This window comes from Podarcis melisellensis (assembly GCF_964234715.1).
Source record: "Podarcis melisellensis genome assembly, chromosome: 16".
NCBI lineage: Eukaryota > Metazoa > Chordata > Lepidosauria > Squamata > Lacertidae > Podarcis > Podarcis melisellensis.
In genome coordinates this window covers 19226424-19240287 of record NC_138533.1, presented here as the reverse complement: position 1 = coordinate 19240287, position 13864 = coordinate 19226424, and the positions used below count along the sequence as shown (strand labels likewise).

Genomic DNA, 13864 nt, shown 5'->3' with positions numbered 1-13864 from the left:
GGGAAGACCTTCGGCGGCTTCCCCGCCCCGTCGTGGGCGGATCCGGGCCTTGACCCCCTTTGCAAGAGGCTGCGATGCTCGGCTCCATTTCTCCGCCTAGCGTCGGCTCTGGAGAAGGACGAAGCTACTGGGGAACTCCGATGTGCGCTTCATCTGACGCTTTTATGTCGTGAACCCCCTTCGATCTTCGGGTGAAGGGCGGCATGCAATTTATTAGATCCCAGCATCGTAGAGCCGGAAGGGACCCAAGGGTCATCTAGTCCAACCCCGTGCAATTTATTAGATGAAAAAATAAATCATAAATACACACACGCAGGGGGCGGGGGCAACTCGAATCAGTGCCGGATTAAAGCCCGTGGAGGCCCCTAGGCAGTCGAAATCTGGGGGGGAGGGGACCCGCAAATGATCTCCTAATACGTTTTTCGTTTTACCAACCAACAATTTTAATAAACCAATTTCAAGATCAATATTATTTTAATCGGTTGTCACAATTTTAATAAACCAATTTCAAGATCAAGTCAATATTATTTTAATCCATTGTCACGGGGCCCCCAAAAGTCATGGGGCCCATAGGCCAGTGTTTATTCTGCCCATTTGGTAATCTGGCACAGACTTGAATAAAATATTGGAGTGCCCGGGTAAGCCCCGCTGTGCATAATTGATCAGAATATGTGGCATACGCACACCATTTGAATAACAATGCCCATCGACTGGGGGGGGTGGACCCGTCAAATTTTATTGGAAGGGACGAAGGAGCTGGTGGCTCCTATGCACATACTGCTATGCTTTGGTTTTTATTTATATTTCATAAAATTTATGCACCTCTTAATTGGGAAAAAACAACAACCTCAAAACAAAAGATAAAACAGTACAATCAAGAAACACAAGCCTACTTTTAAAACACAGAAAAGTGGAAATACTAAAAGGGATTAAAATTACCTCAACTCTGTAAGCATCTGGGTAGGCTTGCCTAAACAGGAATGTTTTTTAGCAGGCGTCGAAAAGAGCTGCAGCGAAGGCGCCTGCTTGATCTCAATAGGCAGGGAGTTCCAAAGTGTAGGGACTGCCACACCAAACGATTTAGTTCTTACAAATATGGAAGGGGTACCACCTACGTGGCCCCTGTAGCAGGGCCAATTCTGCAGATCAAAGTGGTCAAGTGGGCATATGTAGATTAAGGCGATCTCGTAGGTACACTGGTCCCAAGTTTTTAAGGGCTTTTTACGCTAAGAGTAACAAAACCTGAACTTGGCTCGGTAGCAGATTGTGAACCAGCACAGACCTCTGATCTCACTCCTGGCAACTATCGTGCTGCAGCCATCTGCACTAACACTTATTCTGGTAATCATTACAACAGCAAATAGGTTTTAAGTAAATAAGTAAATTTTAAGTAAATAAAATACCTTGATTTTTTTTTACAAAAGGTAGGTCCAAAATTCAAGTGCATATAAGAGAGCAAGAGAAGTGGAGGGGTGATGGTTCATCTAAGAATGATTCTGCCACGAGAGTTTGTGGCTGCCTTGTAAGAGAGGTGAATCTGTTGATTTCAGTTTCTTTCAGCATTGCAGGGGGTTGGACTAGATGACCCTTGGTGTCCCTTCCAACTCCACAATTCCTAGGATTCACATTTTTCCAGTTTTCAGTTCTCTTCATTCCAACACCATTTTGTAACTTTAAAAAAAAAAGATGTCCCTATGAAAATTCATCTGCGTATGAATGCAAATTTCCCCTAAATTGCAGTTTTGTTTGCAGTTTCGCCTAATAGCCACAATAGCAACTTCCCCAAGTATAATGCAATTGTGTGTGTTGTTTTCACTAATAGATGCAGTTCTATGGAAACCTTACATTAGCATATGCATTTTTGTATATGTTACTTGGCTGAAGATCTGCCTCGCAAAATTCGGTGCAAATTTTGAAAAATGGCTGAGTTTTTATCGTGTTTCAGAAAATGTGGATCAGATAGGTTTTGACTTTAAATGCCCACTGAATCTCGTTTCTCCTCCATCCCTGTAGGACTTTGTTTCCACACCTGGCTGTGCCACCTGTCACTGCTGCTCCTCCCCATGTACCAAGCAACCAACCTTTTGTTGCACAAGTTAATTATAATCCACTGAACATATAGTATTTCCCCACTTTTCTACGGGTGTGCATTTGGAAAGGCTTCCTAAAGGGAGTTTCCTCCCCATCACAGAGGAAGGATTATGCTCCCCAGAAACTGAAAACAGAACAGATGCCATTAAGCAAAGATATCAGCAACAACTGTACACACCCATAACACACCCACAGAGAGGGAAAGTTGTAGTAGCACCATTCTCTGCAAACATCCTCGCCCACAGGTCCACTGGGAAGACAGGCCAACCCAGAGGTGTCAGAGGAGGAGCTTGGCAACCTATGAGATGCAAGATAACCAGGAGAAACCTACCATTTTGAGCAGCAATAAACAAAGAGCGGTGCAGGGTGTTTACAACTAAGAGGAGCTGGACGAATAAGGAATGCAGCCGATTGTGTGCGGTTCTCCATGCTTGAAACTTCCAGGAGCTTCTCATCGCAGCACAGTCGGCAGAAAGGTAACAGACTACCGGAAAAGGAAGGAGAGGAAAAGGAGAGAAAAGCCAAAGAAAGGAAGGAAGAAATGCAGGAGAAAAAGCCATCACCTAGACGATGCCACAGAGATCAACGTCTTGAGGATGATTGATGTATCAAGCAAGGAAAGTCAGAAGAAAGTGAGGGGTCAGCAGGGGGAGATGGCTCAAGAAAGACTAGGAAGGAGGAAAAGGCCGCCAGATGAAATCCAGACCAAGGAAGACGACATGCAGGAAACATTCCGAGCTCAAAAGGTATAAAGACTTGATACCTGTTTTGGAGACCCTGTGTTTAATAGGGGTTTTTGGGTTTTTTTGCCATCTTCAAGGTTGAGAAAATAGCTGCTGTGTTTAAAGTTAAGTTGGGGGAATGGAGAACAAGGGGCTCCTGCTCACCCACATCGGAGTTGTGCAAACACTCTGGGGCAGAAGACTTGTTTTGGAACCATTTTTCAACATGTGTGAGGCTGGAGCTATATAGGATGGTGTGTGCGCGTGAGTGTGCAAATACGCTCAGATTCCAGGATCTCCCTTTGCCAGTCTATTTTTTGAGGGTGTGAGGGAACATACAAATTGGCACCACTTGCTTCCTAAAAGCAGCAAGTATGTAGAGGCCTGCAGGCACCTCCCATTTACTGTCCTTACCTATTATTATTATTATTATTATTAATTGCCACCTTTCACCATATAGTCCCAGGGCAGAAAAATCCAGTATGAAAACCTGCTTAAACCATTTGGAATCAGAAGCATAAGGAGGGTCCTAAAGCATATTCTAAGGGCCATCACTCCTGCCCGCTCTGCTTGCCATCTGCCAAACCGTCTTCCCCCACACCTGGCCAAACTCCCTCCTTTTACACCGCACCCACTCCATTGCCTATCCCCTCAAAGTTTGCCCCAAGCCCCGCATCTGTAGCAGCCCCCATAATTCCTTAATATTAGTCATGCTGGCTGGGGCTGATGGGAATTGGAGTCCATTAAATACCTGGTAGGCCCTTGGCTCTCCATCCTTGGATTAAGGTGTCCCAGACAAATGATTAGGCATGGTCTCTCCTCTTCAGAGGCTACATAGGTAAAGGTAAAGGACCTGAATGGTTAAGTCCAGTCAAAGGTGACTATAGGGTGCAGCACTCATCTTGCTTTTCAGGCCAAGAGAGCCAGCGTTTGTCCACAGACAGCTTTTCCAAGTCATGGGGCCAGCAGGACTAAACCACTTTTGGCACAATGGGACACCATGACAAGGTCCAGAGTGCACGGAAACGCCATTTACCTTCCTGCCACAGCAGTACCTATTTAGCTACTTGCGCTGGTATGCTTTCGAATTGCTAGGTTGGCAGGAGCTGGAACAGAGCAACGGGAGCTCACCCCGTCATGCGGATTTGAACCACCGACCTTCCGATTGGCAAGCCCAGGAGGCCCAGTGGTTTAGACCACAGCACCACCCTCATAGGAATCCGCCCCAAGCCACATAGCCCAGTGGTACCCCACATTCTTAGGCAGAGTTGTTGTGGCTGGTGCCCTTTGGGACTGGTAGGGTGGAAGGCAGGGAGCCCGACAGTAGGTGGCGCCAGATCAAATGATTGGTGGAGCCAACATACGGTATTCTAGTTTTGTCCCCATCCTCCTTCCTGTCGAATTCTGCAGGGGCAGCACTAAGACTGAGGAGGAGGAAGCTGACAGGGCCACCCACTGGGCTGGCTGTCAGTAAAGTAGGCAGGCAGGTGGAAGCCGGCAGGAGGCAGCCACAGATTGGTAGGGCAGGGCCTCATTTGCCCTAATGGACCAGCCTCCACCAGATACACAAGGAAACAGGATATAGAAACAGTGAGGCCAAGCTCCTTCCAGAAGGAAAGTATAGCAGGCGCGCGTGTGTGTGTGTGTGTGGAATAGGAACAGGGAGTGAAGAGGTGAGAACAAGTGACAGGCCCAGAAGTGAGCTAACAGCAGCAAAATGTTCTCTCTTTTTCTTATTTAAGTGTATATGCCACAAAACAAGCTCAAAGTGGCTGACAACAGAACCACGAAAATGCAAATCAATGCATCATTACAATAACACATCAAATACTAAATTACTTTGAAACGTAATGCGGTGGTCCAGAAAATAACTCAGTCTGGCAATCCAAGTTGAAAATTATTTATCTGATTTTATTACAGTGGTACCTCGGGTTACAGACGCTTCAGGTTACATACGCTTCAGGTTACAGACTCTGCTAACCCAGAAATAGTACCTCGGGTTAAGAACTTTGCTTCAGGATGAGAATAGAAATTGTGTGCCGGCAGCGGGAGGCCCCATTAGCTAAAGTGGTGCTTCAGGTTAAGAACAATTTCAGGTTAAGAACGGACCTCCGGAACGAATTAAGTACTTAACCCGAGGTACCACTGTACTGTGCTTTGAAATTCCCGTGAGCTGTCCTGCCACCTTGTGGTGAAGGGAGAATAACAAAACGAGGTGCACTGGGTTCTATTGAACATCAGGGAGGCCTGGCGCCCATCCAACAGGGCCTGTCACACCCTCCGAAAAGCCCAACAGGACCCACCCAGCTGCAGAATATGGAGGGGGCCCACTCCCCTCATTGAAAATTGGGGAGCTCTCCCCCCCCCCCCGCAGGCTCCCCCATAGATGGTGTGCCTGAAGAAAATGAACGTAATAATAACCCTACTTACCTGGGAATAAGCTTAACTGAATTCAGTAGGACTTACTTCTGAGCAGACATGATTAGGATTGCACTGTAGATATTTAAGGTTTTGTTGTGCTTTTTGTTTTGCAAAAGACTGATGGTGCCTGGAACGATGGCAACTGCGTCAGACTAGGGCTGCAGAAGTCTTGATTCGATTCCCTGCTCAGCCCAGAAGCTCACTGGGTGCCCTTGGGCTAATCAACTCTTGTCCTAGCCCAAAGAGAACCATGTAAGCTCTTTTGTGGAAATGCAGGACATCAATGCAACGGGTACATCAATAATGTTGATATTCTTTTTATGCTAGGAATCCCAGACTTCATTGAGTGGCCAAAATATCCTCTGCATCATTGTCTGCTCAGAAGTGGAAATGGCAAAGAGACTTGTGACACCTTAAAGATTACATCTCTGGAAATTGTAGCTCAGAAGTTAGCCGCATTCTGTTCAGTGGGACCTGCTCCCAGGTAAGTGGGTTCTGGATTGCAGCCAGGGTGACCAAATGAAAAATAGTTTGGGGCTCCTGCACCTTTAATTGCTGCATAGAAAACCGAATTCCCTCTTTTAACCAACTATTAAAGGTGCAGAAGTCCCACCCTCTCTTTTTCACCTGACCCCTCTAATTGCAGACCTTAGTGCACAAGGATGGAAGAATGAGGAAATCTCAACGGAAGAACAGTGGCAAGAAAAAGTGATGAGCTATGCTGAATTGGCTAAATTGACATATAAACTGCGTGACAAGGACAATTCCAGGAAGAATGGGAACTTTTCACCAACTATCTAAAAAGACAACAAAATGAATTGGACTCCTTGGCAAGTTTTGAATAAACATCCACAAAAACACATGACAGATAAGGCAAGGATCTGTACAATTTTATAACATGCAGAGAACAGCATGTGCAAAGAAATCAGAGAGGGGAGCTGAGGGAAGAACTGGGAGGGGGAGGGGGAGGGGAAATAATGTAATTGATTATTTGGACTGATAATTTGGTGTGTTGAAAGTGTTTAATAAAAGTATTTTTTTAAAAAAATGCAGTCCTTAGAAAGCAATCCTGTTTCTATTTACTCAGAAGTAAGCCCCACTGAGCTCTTAACTGCACTCCTTAAGACATAAGAAGTCACTTCTGAGCAAACAGGGCGTCTTAGGTGATTATAATATTTTGATTGATTAGAAAAGGTGGCCCTTAATTAGGTGGCTGCTTTTGAATTTTAATATCTATTTTTAATGCAGGCACTTTCAAGTCCATAGGCAGCACAGGTCTCGAGGGCCGGATGGGGAGCTTAGGGGGGACCACATTAGGCTGGGGGATGCCAGGACCCCCATCTCGGCTCTATGACATTTCCAGAGGCTTCGACCCCTCCTCTCCAAAGAACACCCCCCCACCGGCACACCCCTCCCTCTACCAAGAGCCAATGGCCATGAGACAGATAGGTCCCGCCTCCTCTAGGATTACAGGAGGTCGCTGTCACTCATCTAGCACCAGATTCTCTTGCTCAGACGGGAGATAGGGGGCTTGCGCGCGCGATCTTTGCCCGGGAGAGATCAAGCGGCTTTCTGGGTGTTTTCTTTTTGCGAAGATGGCGGTAGATCTTTCTGACTGGGACGTATCCCTAGAACTCTTGGAGGTGGATGAGAAGCCGGCGGTTCCTCTTTCGGTCAACTACGGGTCGGTGGAGATCGACGAGCTGGGCAAAGTCCTCACTCCCACCCAGGTAATCCACTCCCGCCACAATCCCTTCCCGTGCAAAGAAATCGCACACACACACACCCCCAAGATGCAAGGCGCTCCCCCAACCTTTTGCACAATGGCTACAGTTGCCCTGCCTTCCCCCTTCAACGCGAAAAGCGGCGCCTGCTTTGCTTTTTGCATGCGTCGAGATCACTCAAGAAAACGTCTGCTAGGTGCGCAGTGGGACCTCTCCCTTTTGCAGAAAATAAAATATATCCTGCGTTTGCAACCACGCGAGGAAGCAAGGCCCGCGCGTGGTGCATGGCCTCCCTCGTCTAGCGCCGGTGATCTGCTGCAAGCAGATAAAAATTAAAAGCGCCATGCTTTCGAAAAGGCGCAGAGCGCTTTTTGCCTCCACGGAGAAATATGTGCACTTGAGGATGAGGGCAAAGGAATCCCAATTGGAAGGGTCTGTGTGCGTCAGTTCTGCGATTTATTCTAAGACAGTGAGGTTTTTTTAATTTGCCATCCATCTGTTCGCTGCTTCAGAGAGAGATTCCTTTAGAATAGACAGGACGATAAGATTTGGGGTGGTTTTTTTCCAAAGGGGCGGAGGGGTTGTGCCAAAAATGCAACCGTTGAGAATATGGCATCTGCCTGAAATAGGACGAGGCGGGAGGCTGGGACTTGCAAGCGGCCTGCCCCGCCTCCTCCGATGCCAGGCTGCTGCCGGAGCCCCTGGAGCGCGTGCCGGGACTGGCGTGCAGCAAAGGGGGAGGAGCGCGCGGGCGCCCGCCGCCCTTTGCACCCTCCGGGAGAGGCGTCACCGGCAACGGGAGCGGTGCGGAGCTGCTGCTGCTTGCGGCTAAGTTTACTGCGGCCCTGGAGAAGGTGGCAAGTTCAAATCCCTCCTATCTTCTGGTGGGGCTGGGAGAGCACCCTGCCTGCAACCCTAGAGAACAGCTGCCGGTCAGTGCAGGCAAGCTTGAAAAAGATGGGCCCATGGCCAGACTCTGTAAAAGGCACCTTCCTATGATTTTTTTTTAAAAAAAATTAATGCTTTGTTAATTTTACAAAGAAAAAAATCAACAAAAACAATCCTAAATGGATACATATTACCAAAAAGAAAATGTAGATTCATACGTAACAGATTCCATTATGACTTCCGATTGCCCCATTGTGGTTCCTAAGTTGCATTTTCAACTGCGCACGTTCCATTGTCTCTCCTAAATTGTCTCAATTGTATTGGTTTTGTAAAATATCCTACTGTCATGCAGGGGTCACTCCAAACCTGCCAAAGAATTTAAATTTTTACAGTGTTCTTTTAGGTATACTCTGTAAGTATCCCACCAGGACTGGTATTTTCTGACAGCAAACATAGGAAGCTGAAGAAGAAGGAGGAGGAGGAGGAGGAGGAGGGAGGAAGGCAGCGTCCTATGTTTGCTGTCAGAAAGCACCAGTCCCAGTGGTGCACTTTTGAATGACCACATATTCAATGGCAGGTGGGCTGTCCCTGAGTTCCCCTAGATAAAATCCAGCCTTACCTCTCCCTCTTTTCCAGTTGGGAACACATGACCTTCTGACTCCTATCAACCCCAGCTGACTCCTGTCAGTCCAATGACAGGATTGCAGCTCTTAACAACTTCTGGAGGGCTGCAGGATCCTCCTCCCTAAACTAAGTGAATCCCAGCTGCAGGCCTGTGCTTGGTGCCCCTGCAGGAAAACTGTATATAACTGTCCCGTGTGGACTTCTGGGAGTTGTAGTTTGTTAAAGGTGCTGAGAGTTGTTAGGAGGCCCCTGCCAGTTTTCAAAGTTCCCTGTGAAGAGCATTTGATGGTTAAACCACTGGGAACTGTAGCTCTGGGAGCAGAATTATTATTAATAATAATAATACCCCACCCTTCCTGGTTTAAAAACTGGGCTCAGGGCAGCTAAAAGCAAATATAAAATGTTGATTAAAATGTGACTTTAAAACAGCATAAAATGCAGCATCAATATAAAAAAAAAATCAGGAGTCATTTTGGGGTCAAATAGGGGCCTCCTTGAATTTCTCGGCACCCCTAACAAATACAGTTCCCCGATTTTTTTGGTGGGGGGAGCCATTGCTGCTGGCGTCATAGTGCTTGAAAGGTATTGTGTGAATGTGACTTTGGTTAAGGCATGGTTTGATTGGCTGGATGATGGTGAATGTGTTGTCTTCGTTTTTATATTTTTGAATAGGTTCTAAAGGTCTTGCCGTTTTGTTTCTGGCAGGTCAAGAATCGCCCGACGAAGATTGACTGGGAGAACTGCAGTGCAGAAAAGCTCTACACTTTGGTCCTTACTGACCCCGATGCACCCAGCAGGAAAAACCCAAAGTTCAGGTGAGAGGGGCAGGCTGTGAGATCCAGAATTTCCATGCCAGATTTGATCCAGAAGGGGAGCCAGGATTTGCAGAAAAGAAGTGTGTTGTTGTTTTTAATAATATATAAAGATTTCTTACCTTTCAAGGTCAAATGAGGCAATTGATAGGTGATCTGGAGGTTGCAGGGAGTCTTCCCTTGGAGGTAAGGGAAAAGCAGACCTCACCTCTATAGTAGACAAATCCCAGCACTTGTTCCTGTATGCAGAGATGTCTGTGGCTGCGCTGCAAAATTTGAACCATCCGTTTCAATGCCTGACAAAGACCTTTTATTTATATTTTGTATATAAAAACAATGCCGCTATTCATAAAAAGAGTGGTTTACATCCATTATACATAAAAACAAAGCAATAAATACAATTTAAAAAAACTAAAATTGGAAATGGGTTAACTATTAGATGTCTGCTTGATGGCCTGCATAAGCCTTGACGTAATAGGGCAGTAAAGGCTTGATTGCTTGCTGTCAGAAAGAGCCTCATCAGCATCTGGCAGCACCTGCATAAGACTAGGTATAAGAATAGGAACTCCCTGCCTATTGACATCAAGCAGGCAACCTTCACTGCCCTCTTTTTGGCTCCTGCTAAAACCTTCTTGTTGAGACAAGTCCACCCGGATGCTTAGAAACTTGAGCTAATTTTAATCTCTTTAGTATTTTTACTTTTGTATGTTTTAAAGTATGTTTGTGGTTTTTTCCTCTCGGTTTTATTTTACGTTTTTTACTAAACTGCTTTGAGGGTCTAATTTTTTAGTGTTCCTGCAAGATTTACTCTGGGGAAACTGAGGCAGATGCGTGCTCTCTCTCTCTCTCTCTCTCTCTCTAGGGAGTGGCACCACTTCCTAGTGGTCAATATGAAAGGCAATGACATCAGCAGCGGTACCGTCTTGTCGGACTACGTGGGATCTGGACCACCTAAAGGAACAGGTAAGCAAGCAGCAATGCTGGCCCCATTGCTTTAAGGCAAGGTCTGTTGAGTGTCTTGACTCAGCTTGCACTTTTGCGGGGGAAAGCAGACCCATTGGATCAGGGCAGGTTGGAAACAGCAGAAGAAAAGCTGCAAAGCTAAACAATTCTGCTTCAGGAATTTGCATGGCTGAAAGAAGAGCATAAGGACACAGGCTCCTAGTACATTTCCGTAAAGCGTTGGTGCTGACCTTAAAAGCCCTAAACGGCCTCGGCCCTGTCACCCCCATCAATCAGCCTGAGACACTGAGATCCAGCTCTGAAGGCCTTCTAGCTGTTCCCTCACTGCAAGAAGCAAAGTTACAGGGAACCAGGCAGAGGGCCTTTGGTAGTGGTGCCTGCCTTGTGGAATGCCTTCTTCGAGAACCAAGATACGACTGTATTTTGTTACAACAATGCAACAAAAATTATTTGCAAAATAATAAAATAAAATCAGGATCCTGTGCATATGTTACTGCCATGTTTCCCCCCCGAAAGGTTGGGCCACCACGCCCCTTGGTTTGATAAACTCATCCCCAGTGCCCCCTACCCTGTTAAAAAGCATTATTCGGAATAGTAGTTTGCATCACCCTCTAAGGAAGACACAGTGGTACCTCGGGTTAAGTACTTAATTCGATCCGGAGGTCCGTTCTTAACCTGAAGCACCACTTTAGTTAATGGGGCCCCCTGCTGCCACCGCACCACCAGACCATGATTTCTGTTCTCATCCTGAAGCAAAGTTCTTAACCTGAAGCACTATTTCTGGGTTAGCGGAGTCTGTAACCTGAAGCGTATGTAACCCGAGGTACCACTGTAATAAAATTCAAAACAGTAACAATGAGTTGCACATTTCATCGAAATCCAAACGATTTAGTTTTATTCTGCAGAATTACTGGCCTTGATCCAGTGATACCAGCTTTTCAAAATTTGATAAACTATTACACCTCCTTGCACCTTCCTGCCTCCCCTTGCCTCTAAGCACCCCCCCCCAGGTAATCCCTTGCCCCCTCAGGGGTGACACCACCCACTTTGGGATCCACTATGTTACTGGATGGTTGTGACTTGAGTGTGATGGAGGGGAGGTTCGCGATCGCTTCCCCCTGACGCAAGTGCGCAACCCTTGTTTTCTCTCTCGCACGCTGCAGGGCTCCATCGCTACGTGTGGCTGGTCTACGAGCAAGCCCAGGAGCTGGAATGCAACGAGCCCATCCTCAGCAACCGGTCCGGGGATAAACGGGGCAATTTCAAAGTGGAAGGTTTCCGCAAGAAGTATAAGCTGGGGCCCCCCGTAGCAGGAACATGCTACCAAGCCGAGTGGGACAACTATGTGCCGTTGCTCTACAATCAGCTGTCTGGGAAATAAAACCTCTCCTCTTCCAGCCCCCCACCTTCCCCCTGCTCTGATTTCTTCTCCTAGAATGGAGATCTTCAGCCCTCTACAACTCCCATCATTCCTGACCATAGGCTAACCTGGCTGGGGCTGATATGAGTTGTATTCCAGGAGGGGCACAAAATGGAAGGAGGCTGTCTTTAGAACTCCCATTTCCTGTAGTGTTAAGTAAACTGGATTGAAGACTAATAAGTGACGCCCCCGCTCCAAGTTGCTCCTGAAACTCAAGCAGGGATAGGTAGATTCTGCTGATTCTGCAAGATGATTGGCCATGCTAGACAGTTTCTTGTGGGGGACACTTGGAAGTGCAGTAAATGAATTTGTCACAACAACAAAGGAACTGTGGCAAAACATCTCTCTTTTGTGGTCCTCCGCAAAAGTTTGTTTGTGTGTGTGGCATTTTGGCTATTTTTGGAGCGGCATGGTGACATGTTTTAGGGTGGAGGGATGCACAGAACTCGCACTCCTCTAGAATCCGCTTTGCTGCCAACCTATATACATTCTCACGTCCCTCAAAACAGCTCCCATCACCTTATAGCATAAATTCTGGGGGTTTAAACACTGTGGTCAGCAGCATGGAACTGCTGGGGTAATGCTGATGAGTTTTCCACCCTGCTGTTGAAATTTCCCTACACCACCTTGAAATACATAGGAGCAGTGTCCCCCCCACCCAAACAAAACGCTCTAGGCTTTCAAATATTCATAAGCTCAGCCCAGCCCTGTTCCAAGGAGGTCTTTCCTGGGACTGTTAAGTTACTTAGCCCTGAACTCCTTGCAAGCTATGAAACTGGGATTTCAAAGGGAGCGGGATAACATAAAGCAGGAATTGCTGGCTGTCCAGTTTTTCTCGGGAAACAAAACCACAAACGCCACTTTTCTCCTGAAGACCAAAAATGGTTGCACTAAACCACAAATGGGAGCCTTTATTTGCATTTTGGAAGTTTTCTTTTTGATCCTGTCGCTGCTCTCTCGCTCAGGACAAGTGCTGACAGCGAGGAGAAAGACCAGCAGCAGAGTTGGGGACTAAAATGCGGGCCTTGGCCATTGCCTGGCAGTGCCAACCCTGCGGCAGCTCCATCATTTGTGCTTAAGATGCTGGAAGGTGCCTCTCCCTGGGCTTTGGTCCTCTGCTTATATCCTGGCTATCTTTAGTTTCTCTTGGTATCTCCACAGGATCGCAGTGTCCTCGTCAGCAGTCGGTTTTAGAAATTTCTGTGTTTTTGATGAGGTTCACTCCACTGCCTTCGGTCTCATTTTGCCAATATACCAGTATCTAATGTTGGAAATGTTTCTCCTCTGCCCCCCGCACCCCAACCCCCAAAAATGTGTCACTTAAACCCATGTGTAACAAGGCCTTTTGATGTTCTTAGGAGATCTTTGAATGCTGCACACATACATTGTCACTTGCGTTTATAGCCCTCTGTTGACAAGGGACTGTGGTTTATGCTTTGTTCTCGTTCTTTGAATTAAAAGCTTAGAATTGAAGATGGTCCTTTACTTTTTATATCTGCAAAAGCGCATTATACAAATGTGACACTAGAGGGCGCTGTAGAGCAGTGACATGTCAATGGGAAATTGCATTTGAGAGCAATGTAACTTTTTTTTTTAACTGCATTTTACAGATCAGTGTAGATCCAGCCTTAGGCTCTGCTAGTTTAATGGAACCTCCATTTGCAATGGCAGCTTACCTCAATACAACCAGATGTGGAGAAGAGGCTGCAGACATCTTCTGTTCCCAGCTTCATAGGCATATTTCCAGCCACTGTTGGAGAATGTATTTAGATTGATATAGATAAATCCATCCACACATCACTGGCAGTCATTAGGGATATAGCACACAAAAATGGCTTATATTGGGGGAAATAAATGAGTATATTAGGAGATACAGTAAAATGCTAATCAATTTTCATGAGGGTTTTTTTAAAATCACAAACTGATATGGAAATGTGGAGAGCTGAACTTAAAATTGTAAAAATTAGAAACACATGAACAAAAGTTTACATATTTGCTCATCCTTAGCCCTGGGAATGGAGCTACAACGTTTTGGAAACAGAAATGGCTGAGAGGCTGAAACACCCAATAGCGTTCTATGCTGCAACATCATGTTGCAGGTCCCACCTGTGTGTGTTAAGATTCAGCTGTACAAGGGGAAGCTGGATGCAAAGGAAAACTCAGGAAAGATGTTCCAAGGCTTTGGTATTATTATTTTTC

General features: G+C 46.3%; 1 protein-coding gene and 1 long non-coding RNA gene across 2 annotated transcripts in view; one reads left to right on the top strand and one right to left on the bottom strand.

The window, feature by feature from the left end:
- Positions 1 to 6731: 6731 nt before the first annotated feature.
- On the top strand, positions 6732 to 13138 carry LOC309359110 (phosphatidylethanolamine-binding protein 1-like). The gene is made up of 4 exons (XM_081892593.1): positions 6732 to 6964; positions 9176 to 9285; positions 10145 to 10245; positions 11409 to 13138. Exons 1-4 carry the CDS (start codon positions 6830 to 6832, stop codon positions 11624 to 11626), a joined length of 564 nt encoding a protein of 187 aa, XP_081748719.1. The 5' UTR covers positions 6732 to 6829; the 3' UTR covers positions 11627 to 13138.
- Positions 9292 to 13864, bottom strand: part of LOC309359152 — a 51829-nt gene continuing 47256 nt past the window's right edge. The window contains exon 3 of the long non-coding RNA XR_014163741.1: positions 9292 to 9548. This is a non-coding gene — a long non-coding RNA (uncharacterized lncRNA). The remainder of the gene's footprint in view (positions 9549 to 13864) is intronic.

Bases quoted from the DNA above. Each gene is read 5' to 3' on its own strand.
- LOC309359110 (XM_081892593.1), top strand. From the start codon at position 6,830: ATGGCGGTAGATCTTTCTGACTGGGACGTATCCCTAGAACTCTTGGAG. The intron at 9,286-10,144 runs GTGAGAGGGGCA...CTCTCTCTCTAG, and splicing joins AGGAAAAACCCAAAGTTCAG to GGAGTGGCACCACTTCCTAG. The intron at 10,246-11,408 runs GTAAGCAAGCAG...CGCACGCTGCAG, and splicing joins TGGACCACCTAAAGGAACAG to GGCTCCATCGCTACGTGTGG.